This window comes from Pangasianodon hypophthalmus, chromosome 7, assembly GCF_027358585.1.
Source record: "Pangasianodon hypophthalmus isolate fPanHyp1 chromosome 7, fPanHyp1.pri, whole genome shotgun sequence".
Taxonomy (NCBI): domain Eukaryota; kingdom Metazoa; phylum Chordata; class Actinopteri; order Siluriformes; family Pangasiidae; genus Pangasianodon; species Pangasianodon hypophthalmus.
Window position 1 is genome coordinate 27,500,701 of NC_069716.1, and position 23,245 is coordinate 27,523,945.

At 40.9% G+C, this 23,245-nt stretch overlaps 2 protein-coding genes across 5 annotated transcripts in view; one reads left to right on the forward strand and one right to left on the reverse strand.

The window, feature by feature from the left end:
• Window positions 1-950: 950 nt before the first annotated feature.
• On the forward strand, window positions 951-7,089 carry c7h12orf29 (chromosome 7 C12orf29 homolog). 2 transcript variants are annotated; one of them, XM_026946571.3, is made up of 7 exons: window positions 951-1,211; window positions 2,678-2,795; window positions 3,271-3,366; window positions 3,499-3,615; window positions 4,593-4,790; window positions 5,448-5,617; window positions 6,409-7,089. In XM_026946571.3, exons 1-7 carry the CDS (start codon window positions 1,110-1,112, stop codon window positions 6,604-6,606), a joined length of 999 nt encoding a protein of 332 aa, XP_026802372.2. In that variant the 5' UTR covers window positions 951-1,109; the 3' UTR covers window positions 6,607-7,089. The 2 variants fall into 2 exon arrangements, with proteins under 2 accessions (XP_026802372.2, XP_026802373.2); XM_026946572.3 differs by having other exon boundaries at window positions 952-1,199.
• The window catches only part of cep290 (centrosomal protein 290), a 43,686-nt gene continuing 27,259 nt past the window's right edge, over window positions 6,819-23,245 (reverse strand). For 2 of the 3 annotated variants that reach the window (XM_053235498.1, XM_053235497.1), the window contains 23 exons: window positions 23,104-23,211; window positions 22,242-22,376; window positions 21,140-21,403; window positions 20,653-20,760; window positions 19,023-19,222; window positions 17,684-17,897; window positions 17,353-17,490; window positions 16,340-16,561; window positions 15,287-15,421; window positions 14,533-14,678; window positions 14,275-14,433; window positions 13,993-14,116; window positions 12,674-13,465; window positions 12,328-12,465; window positions 12,075-12,161; window positions 11,579-11,752; window positions 11,370-11,486; window positions 9,877-10,049; window positions 9,565-9,706; window positions 9,053-9,111; window positions 8,786-8,880; window positions 7,760-7,818; window positions 6,819-7,373 (listed from right to left, as the gene is read on the reverse strand). In XM_053235498.1, coding sequence (XP_053091473.1) covers window positions 7,185-7,373; window positions 7,760-7,818; window positions 8,786-8,880; window positions 9,053-9,111; window positions 9,565-9,706; window positions 9,877-10,049; window positions 11,370-11,486; window positions 11,579-11,752; window positions 12,075-12,161; window positions 12,328-12,465; window positions 12,674-13,465; window positions 13,993-14,116; window positions 14,275-14,433; window positions 14,533-14,678; window positions 15,287-15,421; window positions 16,340-16,561; window positions 17,353-17,490; window positions 17,684-17,897; window positions 19,023-19,222; window positions 20,653-20,760; window positions 21,140-21,403; window positions 22,242-22,376; window positions 23,104-23,211 — 3,978 coding nt within the window. In that variant the 3' untranslated portion in view covers window positions 6,819-7,184. The remainder of the gene's footprint in view (window positions 7,374-7,759; window positions 7,819-8,785; window positions 8,881-9,052; window positions 9,112-9,564; window positions 9,707-9,876; window positions 10,050-11,369; window positions 11,487-11,578; window positions 11,753-12,074; window positions 12,162-12,327; window positions 12,466-12,673; window positions 13,466-13,992; window positions 14,117-14,274; window positions 14,434-14,532; window positions 14,679-15,286; window positions 15,422-16,339; window positions 16,562-17,352; window positions 17,491-17,683; window positions 17,898-19,022; window positions 19,223-20,652; window positions 20,761-21,139; window positions 21,404-22,241; window positions 22,377-23,103; window positions 23,212-23,245) is intronic. The other variant, XM_053235499.1, reaches the window with a different exon arrangement.

The following is a 23,245-nucleotide window of genomic DNA, read 5'->3' on the forward strand; positions in this document are numbered from 1 at the left end:
AAAAACTCCCCCTGCCTTTTACTAAATCCCTTTTTCCTTACTGATTCACTTTTTCCTTATTGAATCACTTTTACTGTTTCACTATTTACTGAATCACTTTTTTTCTTAATGATCCACTTTTCCCCTTACCAAATCTTTTTTCTTTTAGATCACTGAATTTTCCCCTCACTGAATCATTTTTCATCTTACTGAATCACTTTTTTTCCTTACTAAATATTATTCTTTACCAAATCAGTTTTCCCACTATCACTTTTTTCTTTACCACATCTCTTTTTGTCTTACCAAATCACTTCCCCCTCAATGAATCACTTTTTTGTCTTACTGAATCACGTTTTCCCCTCAAAGAATCATTCTTTTCCTTACTGAATCACATTTTCCCCTCAAAGAATCATTCTTTTCCTTACTGAATCACTTTTTCCCCTCAATGAATCATTCTTTATCTTACAGATTCACTCTTTTTTTGTCTTACTGAATCACTTTTCCCATCAATGAATCATTCTTTTCCTTACTGAATCACTTTTTCCCCACAGTGAATCATTCTTTATGTCACTGAATCACTTTTTCCCCTCAATGAATCATTCTTTTCCTTACTGAATCACTTTTCCCCTCAATGAAATCATTCTTTATCTTACTGAATCACTTTTTTCCCTAACAAATTCATTTCCCCTTCACCGAATCACTTTTAATCTTACTGAAACAGTTCCTTCCTTACTAGATAATATTTTTCTTTACCAAAATCACTCTTTGTTCTTACTGAATCATTTCCCCCTTTTCCTTTTCCCTTGCTGAACTCGGGATGTGTGAGTGGGGTGAAAGGCGCAGTAAGGACCCCGGGGCAGCAGGGGGCAGCAGGGGGCAGTAGGGGACCGGCAGGGGGCAGCAGGGGGCAGTAGGGGACCGGCAGGGGGCAGCAGGGGGCAGTAGGAGGCCGGCAGGGGGCAGTAGGGGGCAGTAGAGAGTGCAGCTTTCTCACTCAGCTCAGCGCAGATGAACACACAGCGGTCTCTGCAGACGCGTTGATGTTACATTAAAGAGCTAAAATGGCGGAGCGCTGTGTGGAAGGTGGACGTTAGGAGGCTGTGAGGAGCGGACGTGTTTAAGCAGGAGCCATGAGGCGCCTCGGCTCCGTGCAGCAGAAAATCCCGTGTGTTTTTCTCACTGAGGTGAAAGAGGAAGCGTCCAGAAAGCGGGACGGGCAGGTGAGAGGGCAGGTGAGAGGGCAGCAGCGCGGGCCGCGTCCCAAACCGCGCACTAGGCGACTCCCAGCAGCTCACAGTCGCGCGCCTTCACAGCACTGTGTTTGGACATCATCTAGTGTGATGTGTGCGGTTTGGGACGCAGCCTCGCCGTGATGTTCCTGTTTGTATTGTGTCTCATTAATCACACTGTTAACTGAAGAACATCTCAATGGTTTTAAGATCTTTAACTCTTTATCTGCACTGGTTTGCTTTTTAAAACATTAAAAAAAAACATTATACTTATTATTTATTGATTTATTAAGTTTATTAAATCTTTTAAGAGATTTTAGGCTCAAAATGAAAATTGCCTTATTATTATTATTATGTAATATTTAAATATTATTATTTATAATATTTTATAGTATTAGTATTATTATTATTGCCCTCATCTCTAGAGACAGTTTTCCCTTCTTTTCATACTGTTTCTTAAAACTCTTCTTCTGTTTTTTTTGTAACATTTAGTTTGTGTGAATTTCCCTCTAGGATCCATCCATCCATCTTCTCTCACTCCATATTCCTTCATTCCTTCCTCCCTTTCTTCCATCTATTTTCTTCCTTCCTTCCTTCTATCTATCTATCTATCTATCTTCCTTGATTCCTTCCTCCCTTTCTTCCATCCATTTTCCTTCCTTCTACCTCCTTCCCTTCCATGTATTTTCCCTTCTTCCTTCCTTCCTTCTTCCTTCCATCCCTCCATCTATCTTACTTTCATCTATCTTCTTTCCTTGATTCTTTCCTTCCCTCCATTCTTCCTTGAATCTGTCTTACATCTAGTTTCCTTCCTGCCATCTATCTATCTATCTATCTATCTATCTGTCTTCTTTCCTTGATTATTTCCTTCCCTCCATTCTTCCTTGAATCTGTCTTACATCCAGTTTTCTCGCTTCCTTCTATCTATCCTCCATCCTTCCTGCCTTCTATCTTCCTTCCTTCTATCTATCTGTCTTCCTTCCTCCCTTCCTCCCTCTCTCTCTTTCTTCTTTGAAATGCACAGTAACTAGTGTGGCCAGGTTACAGCAGTCCTACAGCAGTTTTATATTCCTGCCTGTGATTTCAGATCTGGAATATAATCTCTTGTATGTAATTGAAATCGTTTGAATGTGGAGTGGATTCGCTGCACAAACACGTCTGCGTTCTTCTCTTTACCGCTCCTGCGTTATCGGTTCTTTCACTCCGCTCATGATCCTGCGATAATAAATAAATTCTAATCACAAAGCCCTTTCTAGCAACTACAACTACGAGTGTAGGAAATATCTGTTTAATATACAACACGCTGTATATAAATACAGTATATAGATTTAGGAATAACAGAGGAAGACGAAGGACGAGGAAGACGAAGGACGAGGAAGATGAAGGACGAGTCACGAGGTGATCTTTGTGGTTACGATTGAACACTGTGCTTGTGAAGCTTTTACGTGACCTCGCTTTTATGTGTTCAGCATTTTCAGGTGGTTGCCACGGATACAGTGAACCCAGTGGCTGTCGAGTCGGACGTCCACCGTGCGCTCGCCACTGAAAAGCTGGACGGCACGTGCTGCTACGTCACTCCGTACAGAGGTGCTGCACATCTTCATACTGGATATATATGATGTCATTTCCTGTGTTACAGTCTGTTCTTCGCTGAGTCAGAGTGCGGCGTAACACATTTGGAAGAAAGTGCTATCCGCCCTCTTCCGCATACGTGTGAAATTGCAGAAACTAGTGTCACTGTGATTGACAGGGGAGAGGGCACATGCCCCTCCCACCCAGAGGGCACATGCCCCTCCCACCCAGAGGGCACATGCCCCTCCCACCCAGAGGGCACATGCCCCTCCCACCCAGAGGGCACATGCCCCTCTTCCGAAACACTTCCAAATGTGTAATCTAGTTGTTTTTTTTTTTTTTTTTTTTTTTATTGTTTTTTTTTTTAACGTTGAATATGAGGTTATGTACTTGTTGTCATGGTAACAAGTCCTACCACAGTTTCAAAGCACAAGTTTGTTTTTCAGATAACGCTCAGTAGCTACCATCGTTGTTTTGGTTTGCTTTGCAGGAGAACCGTACCTCTGGGCTCGCCTGGATCGGAAACCCACCAAGCAGGCGGACAAGAGGTTCAAGAAATATCAATACACTCAAAAGACCTGTAAAGGTATTATTTTTTTATTAAAACCTCCATCGCTCAGCTTTGTTATGGTGATAGCAGTACAGTGTGAGGCTACAGGTTACAGGTCACAGTTCTGCTGTGAAGGACGTCTGCTTTGTTTCCGTTCTCTAACTCTAGGTTTCGAATGGAACGTGGAAGAAGATTTCCGAACCGTGCCTGAATCCTGGATTCCTGCACGTCGAGTTCAGTATGAGAGCGGTCATCCGGTACCTGATGAACACGGACACATCCCGGGTAAACAACCCTGTACAGGCTGTACTGTATATTGTTCCATACAAGACTAACGTTAACCTCGTTAAGCAATGTGTACATAATTTGATTGTTTTCGTGGTTTGGTTTGACGCGGAACGTAATTAAGGGAACCAAAAAGGAAAAAAAAAAAAAAAAGCCAGCGTGTTGGGTTGAAAACGTCCTCGTAAAACACTTTCATTCGTTACTCGGAAATTCAGTGACTGAAAAAGTTAAACTAATTTTTACCAAGTGACAAAAATCACCTGGGCACAAAGAACACGGAGCTAAATAAACGATTAGATAATTATCTAAATACATAACTAGCTTTGTGTGTCGCATCCAGCGTTTATTTCTTCTTCGTTTCGTCTATCCTGATCTCCAGAACTCATGGCATTCCTGCAGTGCTACAGCTCTGTCCTTTGGCTCAGTTCAGCATTTACAAAAATGTAGCAACCCAAAACATGCAGCGTGTTCGATTCACTTCCTGCAAGTGAGTCAATTCAGAGTCAAATCACTTTCTCACTTGGAAGCGGACGCTCTCGGACCCGAGTGTGATTTCTAAAACGCACAAATTTGATGGTCAAAATTCACATCTAAGGAACGACTTAGAAAATGATAATTGGCATGAAAACAGAACATCAGTTTCCGCCTCACTGAAATTTCTCCCCTGTGAGTCATTTTTATCTGCATGAGCACCAGTTCACATGCGGTGCAGGTGCAGGGTTGTGTTCAACCACACGCCTATTTTCACATCTTATTCATAAGCAAATACTGAGAACTTTCCTTAAGGACAAATTTCGAATGAAATTCATGTGAAATCACCTTTAATGTCTACACATATCTCGATCACTTCAGATCTAGTGGGCGGGGCTAATCTTGAGTGAAGCTCGCGTACACCTTAATCACAACTTTGACCCAATTCAGCTAATTGTAGGGTATTTTGAACTGAAATGTGTGTTTGTGTCATTTTAATTTTGAAGGATGGGTTCCAGTGGACAATTTCAACAAGCAGTACTGCTGGCACGCGTCTGTGGTCGACTACGACGCCCGAGCGGCTCTTGTCCTGAGGCCGAGCGGTGAGGATGAAGCTGTGCTGGAAATCGCCAGCGTTCCCCTGACTGAGCTGATGGAGCAAACACTGGAGCTCATCGGGACCAATGTGAACGGAAACCCGTACGGTGAGCGTTACTGGTGCATCCTCTGTAACGTCATGAACTCCTTTCATCCATTTTATTTAATGCAAAATTGTACATTTACTTGCATAAGCATTAAGACTGGGTAATATACGATATAATATCAAAATGGTGATAAATTCTCACAACAGACTTTTCTGAGACCTTTCTTTTTGTAACATTAAAAATAATTTTTAAAATAACATTTCTGTTTTGATTGTAATACATTAGAACATTGTACTATAGCATTTGTTTTTATTTGTCTTTATTTTTTCCCCCAGTAAATTTAAAAATTACGATAAAAATAAATTCAAAATGTACATTAAAAGAAAATAAATTGATGTTTAATAAATTATTAAAAAGAAAAGGAAAAAACTGGCAGGACAAACAAAATGTTGCATGTCATGTATCGTAGAAACGTCTCAAGTATCGTGATGCGATATTTCTGTCATATCGCCCCGTCCTAACAAGCGCGTCTGGATGGAAGGCCAGAAATTTAAAGACACACTGAGATAAATATTTAAAAAAAAAAAAAAAAAAAAGGGGGATTTTTGTAAGAAGTTATAACACAGTGAAGGCATGTTTGATTTTCTTATTTTCGAAACAAAAGCGTGTCAGAAGTTAAAAGTTCACTCTTATAATAAGCGCTGGTTTTAATCTCAGGTTTGGGCAGTAAGAAGAATCCGCTCCACGTTCTGGTGCCGCACGGAATCCTGCGCATCCGCAACGCTCCTGCAGTGGAGTACCATCAGCTTCACTCGTGGTTTCGGGAAAGTGACGAGGGCCGTGTGGAGGGAATAGTGTGGCACTGTAACGACGGTGCGCTCGTCAAGGTAACGCCCTCACCCTCTCAGCCTCAGTCTCTCGTTTCTATAGTAACGACTCGCTCATTCACGGGGACGTGTACGGCGGATGCTGCACATAAACGTTGTAAAAACCGTGCGTAATCACTGATATGGTGAAGTTTTTCTGTAAGGAGATGTTTATTTAACATTTATGGAAGGAGTCTCCAGTGTCAGCACTTTGTTTATACGGTTTTGTTTAGAAGTCAAGCTGTTTTTTTTTTTTATTGTTAACTTTAAGAAAGACAAAAAAAAAAAGTAAGGCTGGTGAGGGAATGAGTGTTTATAACTGCTATAACGTACGTGACAGCTTGTTTTCCGCACATTCCACAACATTAAATGTAACTATAAATAGATAAAAAAAAGCACAATGTTCTTTAATAAATAAAAATTTGGCCGATCGCTGTGGTGTAAGAGGAATAAAACATTTCAGGACGTGCTGTTAATGGAAAAATAATCAGCTTCAGGGTGGGAACAGTAACTGCGCTTTTTCACACCACCCTGTTGTTGATTATTTTCCTCTAACTGCATGTCACAGTGTTTTATTCCTTACATAAATGTAGAGATGAGCTGTAATGCCAATACAGTGTCATTATGGTGAGTATTTCTACAACCAACTCCACTGTCACTCGTTAACTTTTCATTTTTTTTTTTTCCTCAATAAAAATTCTAAAAAATGGAATTATTTCAGTGCCTACACTTCATATACGCGCATGTATGCATCATGATATTATGATAATATTTTCTGTCACTCACTCCTGAGATATTACCTGTCGTTGCAGATTCATCGGCACCACTTGGGTCTGAAGTGGCCCGACGGCGATGCTTTTTTAAACTCCCGGCCTGTGGAGGTTCACGTGGACCGGCTCCCGTTAGATCCGGACGCTTCACCTGACTCGCGGAAGAACCTGTTCTCCGCTCTGTCCAGCCTCACTGGACGCCGTTTCAGCTCCATCACAGACGTCCAGCTCGAAGCCTGATCAGTTACACAACATTCCTCCTCCTCCTCAACTCTTTCACCTCTGCTTTACAGCGAGGTTCGTCTTTACCGACAGGACGGAGCTGAGTAGCAGGATTCTTTGCTCGTGTATGCTGTAAAGTAGCACTTAATAATCATGGAAGATTTACTACATGATGCTGATAATGAGCCTAAAATGGTGGATTAAGTCGCTCTCGATTTTAAGAGGGAGAATTGATGTAGATGTAATTTATTTAGCCAAAAGTGAAGTATGTAACATACACATGACGTACACAAATGCTGTTATAATAAACACATGTAACAGCTTGAACTGAAGTTATAAAAAAATTTTTTTTCATTCATTTTTTTGATACAATGGAACAATTTTGGGGCAGTGATGAGTGCAGCTAGTCACAAAAATATCACATTCTCTTCACCATCATTTAAAACACTCAATCTACAGCGTTCATAAATATACTTTTTACACACACACACACACACACACTCAAATAATGGCACTATAAAAACCCCACTCATGGTTTGGATTTACCAGAGCCCATGGAATCATTTACGACTCCCTCTCTTTTCCTCTTTTCCGTGTTAACTCAGTGACCCGTCAGTCGGGATGTCCACTTCCACTCCGAATCGCTCCGACAGTTTTTTCAGCTGCTCCTCCAGGATGATGTTCTTCTTCACCTCTACGTTGTAATTGAACTTGAGATCTTCGAGCTCCTCGAAGAACGTCGGGTCAAAGTTTGCCAGTTCTTTGGTCATCCTTCGGACTTCGTCCTTAAGATACGAGCGAATCGTTACAGGAAACAGTCGAGGTGACGAGCGCACGGCCCAAGAAATGAATTACGAGTCTGTGTACTTTCTTAAAGTCGTGAAATTGATTAAAAGATTTGAAAATAGAGCAATAAAATCAGGGCCATAATCTCAATTACTGACAAAACGTAATTTCTAAACACGTCTCTTTCCAAAAGAATGAAGAACATTGCTTTGGAGGTTATATATGTTTGATCTGAATATCCCTTTCAGACAAATGCTGATACCTGAACACAGTTACAAGGAGGTTTTTTTTTTTTTTTAAACTAAGTGTAACGTCCTACCCAAAGGGATTTTGACACCTCTGGTCATACAATACGCTCTTGGAGATATTTTTAATGTGGAAATACCTGCATCTGGCTCTTCTCAGCACTCAGTGCCTTTATCTGGGCCTGAAGTTCTTTGTATCCTAGACAGAGATCACACAGGAATGTTAGGAACGATGTTTTCCTCCGAGCTTGCGTTATCATACGTTTCAACTAGCAACATATGGAATGAGGTCATGTTTAAACCCTTTATTCGAAAGAAAAGCTTGTCATTTCATCAGGAAATCGTGAGTTTGAATCCCGAAGATGTCCTGATCATGCGGAGCCGGGAGCCTAAGAGAGCAGAACTGGCTGTGCTGTCTGGGTGGGAGGGGCATACTCTCACTTCCTACAGCGACTCTAGCTAATCGTGAGGTCATGTATGTGGAAGAGGGCAGATAGCGCTTTCCTCTGAGGGTGTTATGTTGCCCTGTGATGCTGCACGACTGCTGATAGCTGTCATGTGATAGCGGAGAGTTAGCTAGCGGATGACCAAATTGGGAAGAAAATTGGGGGGGAAATAAAACAAACTTATATAGCTGATAGGGGTGGTGTGATATGACAAAAAATATCATATCATGATAAATAGATTTGCTCACAGAAACTGTTATAAATAATAATAAAATGTTTTAACATTAATAAACAATTTTATAAAATGCTTATTGTTGTATTGTTAAATGCTTATAAATGTTAATTATTTAACTGAAAATGATTTTTACAATTTTTTTAAATACAATTTTAAAGATTAAGTACAAAATGTTAACATCATCATATCAGATGGATCCAGTCAATTAGTAATTATTTATAAATATATCAAAAATATATATTTAACTATCACGACATAATGTCCATGATATTTCACAAAAGCAGATTGTGACATAATTTATCACAATATCAAAATTATAGGACCATATCACCCAGCCTTAATAGCCAGTAGTAAGAGGTCCAGAGGTGACGTCTGGTGACGTGAAGAATATTTTCAAATTTAATTATTAAAACATTCCACCTGTAGCGATGTCCTGATAAAGTTTTTTTTTTCCTCCAAGCATGATGCAGACTGATCAGTATTACCTGGTCCGCCCATATGGGGTCCAAACTGCTCTTCATATTTCTGGATCTGCTCAAGAAGACGCAGCTTCTCCTTCTCCAGCAGGTGGTTTGCTAGACTGAAGAATGAAAGTCATACTCAGTGACTTTAACAGGCATTTGAAATGTATTTTTATTGACATCTACTTGAACTTTACTGTTAGCTCGTATCATTACAAGGTTTTGAGTTCAGACCTCAGCAATGTCTCATTTATAAGCATCTTCTAAATGAATAAATGAAAATGTAGATACCTAATGGACCTAAACTCCTTAGTAAGCCCATCACTGGGAATATTTTTCAGGAGCTCCACCTACAAAAAAAAAAAAAGAGACAGATCAGTATGTGCACACAGAAATCTAACACCACACTAACATCTAACACTCACACTAACATTTTAACCAACCGGACTTCTTGCGAAAACTGTGATGAATTTATTGGTTGCACAATTGCACTATTTGTCCATATAGTACACAATAATAGAAGGGATTTATTTATAATCGCACTATCCGTTACACCCAGATGAGGATGGATTCCCTTTTGAGCCTGGTTCCTCTCAATGTTTCTTTCTCATATTGTCTCAGTGAGTTTTTCCTCGCCACCGTCACCACTGGCTCGCTCATTAGGGATAAATTCACATATTTACAATATATATTTTTGTGAATCCATTTACTTCTGTAAAGCTGCTTTGTGACAATGTCCATTGTTAAAAGCGCTATACAAATAAAATTGAATTGAATTGAATTGAACATTTATTTGAACGCACTTGTTCCTTCAGCTGCGCGACGGTTTGCCGTGTTGTCTGCTCCTTCTCACGGGATTCTGTGAGCTGCTGTTTGAGCTCTGAGAGACTTGCGTCCTTCTTGGAGAGCTCATTCTCGAGCTCTTTCATTTTATTTTCAAACAACCTGCAGGAAAATATTTCAGATGAACGACCCCCTTGATTCACGTTAACATTTGACTGATAACTGATCAGACGTAACTCAATATAATAAACAAGTCTTACGTCTTGTATGCATTTTCCTTCATTGTTATCAAAGCATTTTTGGATTAAAAAAACATATTGCTACTTTTGTACCTCGTCACAACTTTAGATTTCCAGGTCTTGCTGTCTGCTCTGTCTATGGATGGACCCTTCGACTGAGCCAGTAGGAGCTTCTGGTTGCTCTCTTCAAGCTCCAGCTTCAGCTTTTCATTTCTTACCTCCAGACTGCTCTTCTCTACTCGCAGCTTCTCTGCAGCGTCTGATTCCTGTATCGGAACATTTAACCCTCTGTTAATCTGTGGGTAAAATCTCTAACTGGGAGGCTTTGATTAAACTTCAATACTTTTCTGTACATAAGTGTGTGGTGGTCTGGGAAAATCCATCGGATGTGGCTGAATTCTGACAAACAGCCAGAATCAAAAAGACAAAAAAAATTTGAATCAGATTTTGGCCAAAATAGTTTTTTTCTTCTAACATGCTTGGACACCTCAACATTAACAAACCGTAAATACAGTATATTTCAACAAAATGAAGTAGAAATATTTTTATTTACTTGATAATCGTGCTTTGGCTGTTCTTCCAAGATCCTTGCTGTGGAACCTCAAGAGCGTGAAGCTGGATCTGATCCAACTCCTCCTATAAACACCTGACCCACACTACACTGTACAACACATTAAACACACTTATCCCATCTGAAACACACTCCACCCCCTGGACTTTTGGCAAGACTCCGCCCAGCTCTGTCCAGGCAGGAGGAGCTAGAGTAAATCCGACTCCACTGCATGGACTTTTTTTTTCTTTTTCTGCAGTACTTGTATTTTTCCTCAAAGATCACTCTGAGGTGAAGAAGTCTACTAAAACCTCGCTAGCTAACCCTATGTTCACAGGAGTGAGCGACAAACCGTTCATTTTCTTTGTGCATGTGCGACACGTGATAGCAAGCCGTGATGATAGCAACAGAGGCAAGCGACAATGAAACATTTCCTGTGCAAATTAGGTATGACACCGTAAAGCAACAAATCCAAACGAGTGGCTCAGTATGGTGCAAAAAATGGAAGAATGGAATTCATCTTATCCTGTCATTAAATGTATATAGAGACATTATGAAGTTTGGAAGGAAGCAGCAGAGATCTTTGGGTCCGCTGGTGAGTGTATGTAGCTAGTAGAGCTAGCTTAAGAGCACTTAACATTTAAATTAAAATTATTGTATAGTGGACTGTAGGTTACACTTTCGCATCAGATCTATGAAGAAAAAAGAAACTGGACAGGCCACGCCCACAAGCAACAACAGTAGCAGTCACAAGAGACAAACTACAAGTGATACGAGTGACTTGTCACTCGTTGTGTGAATGTAGGACAAGACACACACAGTGAAATGTCCTCACACAGTGAACGTCACACTTTTTAGTTCAGTTTGTAGATCGATTCAGTTTGTAATCAGATACTGACCGTCAAAATGTCATGATCCAGTCAGAATAAAATCTTTAAATGCAATTTCCCTTTTATTTATCTATAGAACTATCTACAGTAATGCCACCGTGTGAACGCTTTTCTCAGGCCACCACACAGACAAAACTGTCCGAAACCTTTCTCATGTCCCTGCGCAGCCGCTCATTCTCCATCACAATTTTCTCCATCCCTTTAGCCTGTGACTCGAGTTTGGATGTCAGCTGATTCCTCTCCTTCATCCTGTCGTGTTCAGTCTGAGCAAAACAAGACGAGCGTTGTGATTGATGAGAGAAATAAACACGCGCGTGAACGCAGGAGCTGTGTTCTGGAGTGGCTGGATATAAACCTTGAGTTTCTCATGCTCGTGCTGCAGAGTGGTGAGCTGCTCTTGGATCGCCGTCCCCGAGCTCTTTTTCAAAGTCTCGTTCTCTCGTTGCACCCGCTCCACCACCTTCTTCATCAGAGCGATGGTCTTCTCCAGCTCAGGCACGGTTTTTCCACTTCGTCCAGACTGCGCTGACTGTCAGGAGAAAGAAAACAGACGAATTGTAATGTAATGTAAGCGATATCAGGAACTAACTGCAAATAACTGCAGTAGAAGAGGAATAAAACACTTCAGGACATGCTGTTTTAGGAAGATAATCAACTTTGAGATAATAACAGTAACTCTGCTTCATCACACCACCCTGTTGTTGATTATTTTCCTCTAACAGCATGCCCCGTCATGTTTTATTCCACACTGATTACAAGAAAATGAACAAAGACGAGCAGCTCAATCAACACATTTATCAATCACAATTATTAATCTGAACATATCAGAAATCAAAAATGTAATGACCTACCCCACGGATATTACCCAGCTTCTTTTCCACCTCTGTTTTCTCCTTTTTCAGAGCATCACACATTTCTTTGAGGTCAGACACCTGAGCCTGTTGATAAATAACAAGGTGTTCAAGGTGCTACATTTTATTTTTGATTTTTACTCCATTTTTTAAAAATTTAGTCATAAACGATTCCTAAGAAATCAAATGTTGCTAATGACTCACTGCCATTTCTGGGTAATGCAGTGAGTTAAGGGAACGTTGTTAGCCATACCTTTAGACGTGGCAGGTCTTTGTTAGCCTGCTCTAGCTGAAAGCGCAGCTCCAGGTTCTCGCTGGAGAGCTTGAGGTTCTCTTTCTGTAGCTCATGTTCCTTCTGTGTCGGAGTCCCTGCCGAGCCCCTGCCGGACGTCTGTGCAGAAAATGACATTTCTAAATGCCATGAAAACAAAATACAGTGAACAGGCAACGCTACACGAGTGAGGTTTGGGAAAAATATACGTCTGCTAAAGAACAGCAAGGGGGCCAAGCACTGAAAAACGAAACACAAGCGAGAAGCCTACGGAGGAATGATGCCGACTGTGCTATCTGTCTCGATGGGACATGCTAGGGTCAAGTACCTCATCTTGCTTCTCCTGTTCATGCTTATCCGTTGAAGGAGATTGTGGTGTTAATTGTCCAAGCTCACAGTCAGCAATGGGAAGGTCCTTGGCACTGAGTGCTTGGAGAAATTTCTCTCCAAGAACATGCATCACTGCTTCTTTAGATGTTTCTCCGTCCACCAAAGCACCAAGTTTTTGCTGCTCAGTCAGATCAGTGCGTTCTTCAGACTCGTGTGATGGTGAAGCTTCCGTCTGGCTATTGTGAGACTCAGGAGATCTTTCTATCAGTGTTGATTCTCCCTCTGTTGCCTCTTCTCGTTGCTCTCTATCGCCCTGATCTTCCTCCTCATATTTTAGCATGTGTTCTTGTTCTTTTGGTTCCTCATGTTCTTTAGAGGTGAATTGGGTTCCATCTAGCTTTTCTAGTTCTGTCTGAGAATTTACAGACATCGTTTTTCCGATTTCTACCTCCCCTTCATGAGGCTCATGATTTCCTTGTACCAGTTCTACTGAATCTTGACTTTTGGGCAATGTTTCCTCTTCAGGCTTGCTTCTTAAATCTAAATCTTGACCAGGGACCAACGTATCTTCCATTTCTTCATGTTCACCTCCTTCATATACTTCATTCGTTTCAGTCTGAGGTCCAGCCATCATCTCCTCATGATCTCCATGTTGATGGGGTCTTTGGTCTTTGCTTAATGAGGAAGGCTGTGTTTTTTCATCTTTGCTGTCATTCGTGACTTCAAAGGTCATAGAGTGATGGGCTTTAGGAGATAAACTGAACTGGGCAGAAGAAACCCTGCCTTTATCCTTGTAAGCAAATGGAAGGAAGATGAATATGGTGATGAAGGAGAAAAACAGTTCAAACAAGAAACGCTAACATAGAACAGTGGCTCTTAAAATGGAGTCCGGGGGTCTGTGATTTTAAAGGTTTTGTTACAGTGGTGCGTCCCACTGTTATCAAAGTTACTATATTATATTAAGGCATTCTTTTGACTGATCACTTTAATTAAAAAAAGATTTAATCCAAATCACAGTAATAAAAACTCAAAAATCAGTGGATCATATAAATAATGAGTCTAATATCTGAATAGCTGGATTATGTTAATAAAGAGATCTGTGTTGAGGGGGTCTGTGGCTGCAAAATGCAAAATTTAAGAATCCCTGTCACAGATAAAGGCAAGCACTTAGGATTCATTATTAGCCTTGTTAGTTAACAGGTCGTTTATTTATAAATAAAGAGCGAAAAGTGATAGATGAAGCCTTGTGATTAATTTATGGGTGCCATTACTTATGTGTGAGCCACTGAGGCAAAGAAACAAGGAACGGATCCTTACCGATGGCCTGGATAGAGGCTCTTTTGCCAGCTGGCTTTCCAAAGAGTGAAGTCTCTCCTCCAGGTAGCGGTTCCTGATGTTCATATCCTCCATCGCAGCGTCCCGAGGTAAAGCCTGCTGCTGCCTGAACCACAGATGATTAAAAAAAAAAAAAAAAAATCCACACAATTCTTTTGTGTATTATGCCACAGATACATATAGAAGCATAGTGAAGAACAGAAACAGCCAAACAAAATATATAAGTTAGTTATTATATACGTAGAATAGTCAATTCAGGCGTACTTGATGATCTCTATCTGTTGCTCCAGCTCACAGTTCCTCTTCTTCAGCTCCTCGATCTCTTTGTCAGCCTCGAGGGTCGCCCGTGTGCCCACCACCTGATCCGCCGTCACACCTCGACTCTTCAACTTCCTCTGCAGGCTCAGTTTCTCCTGCTCCAGCCTGCACAGGATCAGGCAAAGATTCAGCGGGTTGTGAAATCCAACCTCACATGATTAAACGTTCGTATCACTACTTAAAGCACGGCGTGTTGTGTCTGACCTTCCGTAGAGCTCCTTCAGGGTGGCCAGTTGTTTGGAAAGGGATTCCGTCTCCTTCTCCTTGTCTTTTAGAAGATTACGGATTTTCTCCATCCTCGCCTGCCACTTCTTACCCTCTTCCCATCTCACCAGTTCTTCTTTATTAGACTGCAAAGATTAAAAAAAAAAAAACCTGAGGTGTTATCTCACACTTCAAACTTCTGGAACATTCTACACTATGAATATTTTTATTTATTTATTTATTTATTTATTTAAAAAGGCAACCCTAGATGCAATAAATGACAAAAAAAAAACTTTTATTACACTTTTAGGGCAAAAAAAGACTCAAGGGTTTTTCAGACAGCTAAACATTTCTTAACACGTTCTACAAACCTCATATTCATAAATCCTTCTATAACAAAAAAGTCACCAAATCAACGATTACACATTTTTGTTAAAAATTCATGTATTATGTGGATCTTTGCTTATGTTGAGGGTCTGCTGCACAAGTTCCTGTGTGTGAGCTGTTACTATAGAAACGTTAACGTATTAGAGCGAGCGCATTAATATAAACCTGTTGTTCGTGTTACAGCTGGAACTACTGTCCGAGCCGTGCGGTTATACCGAAATAACGACCAATCAGATTCGAGAACCGCGCTGGGGTGTGATACACATTATCCAGGATCTGTTCCTAGATGGTGTCAGAAAGAATATAATTCTTTAAACAGACAGTGACGCTCACTTCACCACTCAGTCTAATTCATCTCCGTGCTCACCTTGTCATCCTTCACCGCCGTCTTTTTCTCCGCCGGCTCTGACACGTTCTTCCTGTCCAGTTCTGACTCCAGCCTGCGGATCTTCTTCTGTAAAGCCTCTACTGAGGAGCCTTTAACTTCACCTTCAGTCTGACCCTACAACACACACACACACACACACACAAATCCTCTATCTTTAACCTTTATGAAGGGACATAACATTACATAACAACACACAGACACTCTACTGCCTTCACTCATCTACGAGAGTTTTATAGTTTAACCCATTTTCTTTTTTTCATTTTTATATACAATCAAACTTATGAGGAAATATATTCTAATTTCTTTACCAGAAGCCATTAAGGAGACAAAATATCTAGAGAAAAGTCTCCATTAGACTCTTTCTGCTTGTTTTATGTAAGAAACGACTGATTTTGATTATTAGCTGACAATAAGGTGTACACAAGACTTTCTGAGCCTATGAGTCTGAATTACTGATATCATGATAAATTACATCACAGTATGCTTTTCTGAGATATCATGATATCTTTAAAAAAATTGTATTATTTAAAAAAAAAATACAAACTGACTGGAAGATGCCGATGTGATTTTTTCTTCTTTTCAGTGTTTATTTATTTTTTATCAATTAAAATGATATTTTTAAATCTAAAAAATAAAAATACATTCATTTTTGTAGATGTTAAATAATGTATCACTGAACAGTGTTTTTTTTTTCTTTTTTTTAAAAAATTTTGTTGTATTTCTGGCAGTTAGTGAGCAAACTGATATCGTGATGCATATTGTGTATCGCAGAAGTTCCTTCGAGAATCGTGATGTGATATTTCTGTCATATCGCCCCACCTCTGGTCTGAACATGACACTGAAATATCATTATATACTTTGAATATCCCTTCTGTTGATTGTCAGTGTTGTGACACAGTATTGTGTAGTGAGAACAGTGCCCCCTAGTGGCGCTCCTCATGTTTCACTGTGTCTCAGTATGAACCCTGACTCCAGGCTGGCTCTTTACACGTCGTCAGTGTGCCATCGAGAAGGCAGGCAGCGCGTCTGTACCTGCAGGCTGCTGCTGAGCCTCTTCACTTTCTGCTTCTGCTCGTCCAGCTGTTCTTCCAGATCGTCTCTCTCGCTCTGCAGTCTGCTCTGGATCTTCTGGTTCCTCTGTAGCTCGCGGCTCAGGCTCTCCACCTCCTCCTTCAGAGAGCTCTCTCGGGTTTTCCCCGCTTTCACGTTCTCCTTCCAGCTCTGCAGCTCGTCGTTCAGCTCCTTTACACGGGCCTGACAATGTGAACACACACACACACACACACACACACACACAGAATAACATGTATATAAAAAAAAAATGCAGAAACCAAAATATGTTGCAGATTGTTATTGTTACTCCAATTAACATTACCACTATTTTATCTTTGATTCAAATTTAATTTGTTTTCTTTTGTTTATTGTTTATTTTGTTTATTGTATTAGTTAAGCAGAGAAGTACTAGTTAAATATTCCATGATTCCAGCAGTTTGCTAGTTGGTTAGTGGACTTTTGTAGAACATTATTGACACCCGTTCTAGTGAGATTGCAGTGTGCATTCATGGATCCCTCCCTAGAGACTAAAGTAAGTCCAAAACCTTTATTCTGTCTATTGAACTAAAATAAAATGAATATTAATAAATATCTGTAAAACCTGTAAATCTGTAAAATTAATTTCACAGACAATACTCTTTTTTTGTCTCTTTATTAAAGCCACAGAGCTTTCTGTTCTGGAAATAACTCATCAGGTTGGCATTATTTACATGCGGACGTGTTTTTTGAGTTATTAAGTTATTATACTAGTCAAATCAGCCATTAATTATAAGAACTCAGAAATAAATAAATATAATGGTGGTTTATGATTCCTAAGGAAATGAATGCAACACGGAAACGCACTTTAAGAACCACTGCTATAGATATGGAATATAAATATAAAACCTATTATAACGCCGTTCCCTAACCAGTGTTTCTCTTTTATATGCTCATAAATCCACATCTGAGCACCTCTGCACCTCTGTGTGTGCACTTCCTGTCAGAGCTCTGACCTTGAGCTCTTTGGTTTGCTTGTCCACGATCTGCTGAACATTGAGTGCCTCCTCTTTCTGGGCCGCGTTCGCGATGATCTGTTGCTCAGCCTGGGACGTCATCTGTGCCCGAAACTCCAGCATAGCTTTACTGAGAGCCTGCACGCCGAACAAAAAAGATCAGACGTCGGCTCACAGCTGGTGTTTTCCTTTTAAACACATGCTGTGTGGCGAAGGAGCCAAACGCTGTCAAATATAAAACTCTTTTAAACCCGAAAACATAACAGTAGCATCGGCTTTTCTCACGAGCGGAAATCAATACAAGTGCTTTCCGGAACTTTCATTCGGTCACCTTCAGCTGCTTCTCTTTGAGGGCCAGCTGGGCCTTCAGACGCTCGACCAGGTTCTTCATGGTGTTGCTTGGTGAGCGAACATTGGCCTCTTTTTGGGCTTCCAGCTCGGTTCTGAGGTACTGCAGCTCTTTCTCCATCTGGGACAGCTGGGATCTCAGCTCCTCTGATTCCTTAGACATGGCCTTTATCTGGGATGCATGCCTTTCCTCCAGTCTGGAAAACACAGCAAGGAGGAAAATCAGCAGGGTTTCTGACTTCTCCTCAAATCCAAATCGTATAAACCCCTGAAGCTGGTGTCCTACCACAGCACCACTGATTTATCACACACAAGGCCTGCAGATCAGGACCGGTCTGATAAATGTTCAAATCTGGCCCAAGAAAGGAATTCAGATCCTGTGGAACCTGTGTTCTACATTAAAATCTGACAGGAATTGAATTGGAAGATTAAAAAAATTAGCTAGTCTCTGTTAATCCACACAGAGCAATAATATCTGGTCCATAAACTCAGCTAATGACTAAATTAAGGACGTAACTGAATTGGAAGACGAATACAGATGCAAACAGTAGATGTGGTATTCATTATTTTTCTTTTTTCCCCCTTATATAAAGCTTCCCACAATGGTTCACAGAACAACTCTAAATAAAACCATAAGTCTACTGTATTTCTGAAAGTCTCTCTCTCTCTCTCTCTCTCTCTCTCTCACACACACACACACACACACACACACACACACAAAAGCATCTATTATAAATCAGAATATAGATATAGATAGGAATATGTGGAAACAGATATAGATTACATGCGATCACGTAATTCTTCATTAGCAAGCTAAAAATTTCCAAAAAGGAATTTCCAAAAGAAGACAAGTAGAGTGTTGAGTTTTTCAAGAAAAATGGACAGTTCCTACTTCTTCTTCCTCTAAGATAAGCTGATCAAAGCCCACAGCAGTGCTGAAAGACCATAACGAGACTCATCATGCTGAAAAATACGACGATGTGCAACTGAGAATGGAAAAAATATATATATATGTTGCTTGCAATTTTGAAGAAACATTATGTTTATCATACATATTTGGACAATGATTATTTTTTGGTAATAAACTGCAGTCTGTTCATGTGTTTTGTAGGTGATTTATGTTGAATCTGTTTGTGTATCTTTCAAATAAAGGATGATATTTTAGTTAAAGTCCAGCTCTAAAGTCACACAGTGATTTTACATGCACAATAATAATCTGATTATTATCTCATTTTTGAAATAACCAGAATACTCATTGAAAAACAGCTCGTTTTTCTAGTATTCTGGTGTTATTTGGTGTGCACAGTACCGGTCAGACTCACTTGGCCGTTTGTGCTGCATGCTCTTTGGCCTGAGACGCTGTGACGTGTCTCTGTCTCTCCAGCTCAGCGCTCAGCACCTTCAGCTTGTGCGTTAGCGATGACAGAGACGTGTCCTGCTCCGCCACCATCTGCTCCATTTCAGCCAGACGCTCCATCTGCTTCGTGGTCGGGATGTTCAGGGTGGGTTTCTTCATCAGCTCCTACAGAAACCAGATGTATGAACAAGCGGTGAATAAAGGTGTATAAATCCGAAAGATCTGAAGGTGTGTCTTCATGCTCACCCGACTAAAAATTCCATGCTTACTATGTGCACCTCATTTTAATACAAACGGATAGTTTATTGAAGGGGACGTGGGCACTCAAGTTTCGCTACGTCACATGACCATAACATGTATGTAGCCTGTACCTGTGCTTTTATTCTTCTGCATTCTTTAATCTCGATTTCATTTTGGTTTGGTTTTGGCAGGAGACGATAGAAAAGAGCGCCATATTGGAGACCATCTTTATGTCAGTTCTGACTGGATATACATTATATGGCCAAAAGTATGTGGACACCTGACCATCAAATCCATACGCATTCCTTCCCCAAACTTGCCACAAAGTTGGAAATACACAATTGTATAGAATCTCTCTGTACGCTGTGCAACTAAGAGGCCCAAACCTGTTCCAGCATGACAATGTCCCTGTGCACAAAGCGAGCTCCATGAAGACATGGTGCGTTAAGGTTGGAATGAGAACTTGAATGGGACGTCATCTGTGTCTGAAACTCCAGCATAGCTTTACTGAGAGCCTGCACGCCGAACAAAAAAGATCAGACGTCGGCTCACAGCTGGTGTTTTCCTTTTAAACACATGCTGTGTGGTGAAGGAGCCAAACGCTGTCAAATATAAAACTCTTTTAAACCCGAAAACATAACAGTAGCATTGGCTTTTCTCGTGAGCGGAAATCAATACAAGTGCTTTCCGGAACATTCATTCGGTCACCTTCAGCTGCTTCTCTTTGAGGGCCAGCTGGGCCTTCAGACGCTCGACCAGGTTCTTCATGGTGTTGCTTGGTGAGCGAACATTGGCCTCATTTTGGGCTTCCAGCTCGGTTCTGAAGTACTGCAGCTCCTTCTCCATCTGGGACAGCTGGGATCTCAGCTCCTCTGATTCCTGCCTAGAGCCCTGACCTCAATCCCACTGAACACCTTTGGGATGAACTGGAACACCGACTGCACCCCAGACCTCCTCACCCATCATCAGCGCCTGACCTCACTAATGCTCTTGTAGCTGAATGAACACAAATCCCCACAGCCATGCTCCAACATCTAGTGGAAAGCTTCCCAGAAGAGTGGAGCTCATTATAACAGAAAAGGGGGAATAAATCTGGAATGAGATGTTTAACACGCACATGTGGCTGTGCTGGTCAGGTGTCCACATACTCCAGTAATAGTTATGTTACTTCACCTTCCTCTGTAAAACAAATCCAATCTGAATAGCACTGTATTTATTAAACCAGCTAATATGAAGTTTAATTAGAGCAGGTGAACATGGTGTGATTTACACTTCCTCAGAGGCACATTAACCAGGTTGATCATCATGTTGCTCGGTATTTAGCTGAATCCTTAAGACGGACAGCGTGACCTCACCAGAGTCGTCTGTCTGAAGCGGTCCAGGGACAAGTCCGTGTGAAGGTCCAGCTGTTGGTGCAGGTTCCTCACTTCCTGCTCATGCTTTTTTACTGCTTCTTCCTGTTCCTGTTAGCCAACAGCAGGGTGGGAGACAGCAAAGCTAATCTCTTATCATCGCACAACAGCTGCATTTTATAAATATCATCCAACAGTAATAATATTTTATATACAATATGCACAGGAGGAGAAGTGCACCTTCACATTCATTAGAGGTTTTATCCAGAACTTTCTATGCACGGAAAGGAAACAAGTTACATGTGTTACGTAAGGAATAAAACACTTGAGGGTGTGCTGTTACAGGAAAATAATCAATAACAGAGTGGCGTTATGAAGCAGTGTTATTGTTACATGCTGAAGTGGATTATTTTCCTGTAACAGCACGTCCTGTAGTGTTTTATTCCTCTTATACCACTGCAGTTTGCCAGCAATTATACTCTGCACGTACCTGTCTAGCCCTGGCCAGAAGGTTCTGGTACTTCTTGAGGACCTCCTCTTTCTGGTCGAGGAGACACTGCAGGTTGCTGATGGTCTGGTGAGCGATCTTCAGGGCATGCTGGCTGCTCGTGTCGTCCTGTTTGCTCAAGTCGGCCAGGAGCTTTTCCCTCTCAGCGGCGGCAGGGAGACGGAGGCGGAGCTCGTTGATGACTCGATCCCGCGACAGGACGTTCTGCTCGGCCTGCCACAGCGCCGTCTCCTTCTCCTTCAGCTTCTGTTCAAGCACAGCAAACACAACACATCTGTTCACACTGAGCTGCTGCATCAGATGGCACAAACGTTGGGACTCACTTATTTTATTTTAGGACTAAATTCTAAGTGAATTCTTTTTCTTTCTAACTTTTTTTAATTGACATGCTGATCTATTTTCCCTTTGGTTAACGGTTTTCATACATCACCCCGCAATGCCATTCAACTACCTGCTGAGGGATTTAGCCCTCGTTTCATCTCTACGTAAAGAGAGCGATGCATTTCCCTAAGAAAGAAAACTAAAAATTGCATTAATAAAACAGCATGGAAGCCTTTTATTAATTATTTTAATAAGAAAGCAATAGTTGAACCTTAATGCAAGCAACCCCCCCATTTTTGTTTTTCCTCTTCTTCTCTTCTTTTTCCATAGATCATTACGATGTTAAAATCCATTGTTAAATTAGGATTTGTATAAAAGTGTAAACATTTGTAACTAGCCGTACTGTAACTCAGTGACGTATAGCTGAATTGCATTCTGGGACTTTGTGTCCAACACTTTGCACCATCTCCATTTCTTCTATGCTGGACTTCTCATTAATACGACGTTGAATATGATTTCACTGGAAAATGGCGAATGAGAACAGACACTCTTGCTCTTTTTGTTTTTCAGGAGATCACAGCAAAACCTGAATTTTATCCCTTACGGTTGAGTTTGTTGAATTTTTTTTTTACTCCTATTAAACTCCATTATAACTGTGCTAGCAAGAACAATAACAGTACAAATCACAGCACAAATATTTCCATATTTAAACACGTTTTCTGTGTTTCAAGGTGGAGTTTTCCTTTAATCCTGAACACTTTACCTCCTCCAGAGTTTTGCAGGTGGCCTGAATCTCCAGAATGGTGCGAACGTGCTCCTTTATTTTACTCAGAGCGTGGTCCAGCTGATGAGCTAACGGCTGGTTTGGGTCTGGCAGAGAGCCCGTGGCGTCTTCAAACTAAAACCACAAAAAGCGCACAGCGTATTGTTGGCAAAATACGACAATTTTCAGACAGCTGATGTAATGGAAAGAGAAATCTGATGTAAACTATAAAACAAAAAAAAAAAACGCTTTTTAAAAATGTAAATCTGCCTATGGCTTAGAACTGAGGTCTTTTTTTTTTTAAAACAGAGAACCAGTATTCCATTCCATCAGTGTTATTTCTGATTTAACATCTAACACTGTGTACAGTTTTCTTGCAGGTGTGTTGACAGACACAGCTCCTCGCTCTCTCGGCAGCCAATCAGAGCAAGCCTGGAAGTTCTCCAAGGGCAAACCGTCTAATCTAAAACATCCAACCAAATTAGCACAACAAGGCGTTTCTTATTCATCCGTCAATTCAGAAAGCTCCGCCTCTTACGCTAGCATTCAGAAGTTCTAACCTAGGCATTGTGTTTGTGTGTGCATGTGTTTTGTGGGTAGATTCAAAAGCTAACGTACACAAAAGTTGCTTTAAGGTGTTAAAGGACAAATATTAAAGGTGTAATCAGTTTTAAAGATGCGGTTAGTGATTCTGGCAGAAGTTCAACGTTCTCTCCAAAGCCACTAGGTTAGTACGATGGAATGCTAGTGCCTGACGCTGAGCTTGCTGAATAATTCAGAATAATTTCAGAATTATTGGCACACTTAATAAAAATATCATTTTTTAAAAATATACTGTATGTAAGGTGAGTAGCGACAGGACCTTCTGAGCAGATCCGATGATTTGGTTCTGCTGTTTCTCGTAGATGTCCAGCTGTCGCTCCAACTCCACCTCTCTCTGATCCCACGAGAGCTGCTGCTCCTCCAACAGCTACGACACACACACACACACACACACACACACA

Bases quoted from the DNA above. Each gene is read 5' to 3' on its own strand.
- c7h12orf29 (XM_026946571.3), top strand. From the start codon at position 1,110: ATGAGGCGCCTCGGCTCCGTGCAGCAGAAAATCCCGTGTGTTTTTCTC. The intron at 1,212-2,677 runs GTGAGAGGGCAG...TTATGTGTTCAG, and splicing joins ACGGGCAGGTGAGAGGGCAG to CATTTTCAGGTGGTTGCCAC. The intron at 3,367-3,498 runs GTATTATTTTTT...CTCTAACTCTAG, and splicing joins CACTCAAAAGACCTGTAAAG to GTTTCGAATGGAACGTGGAA.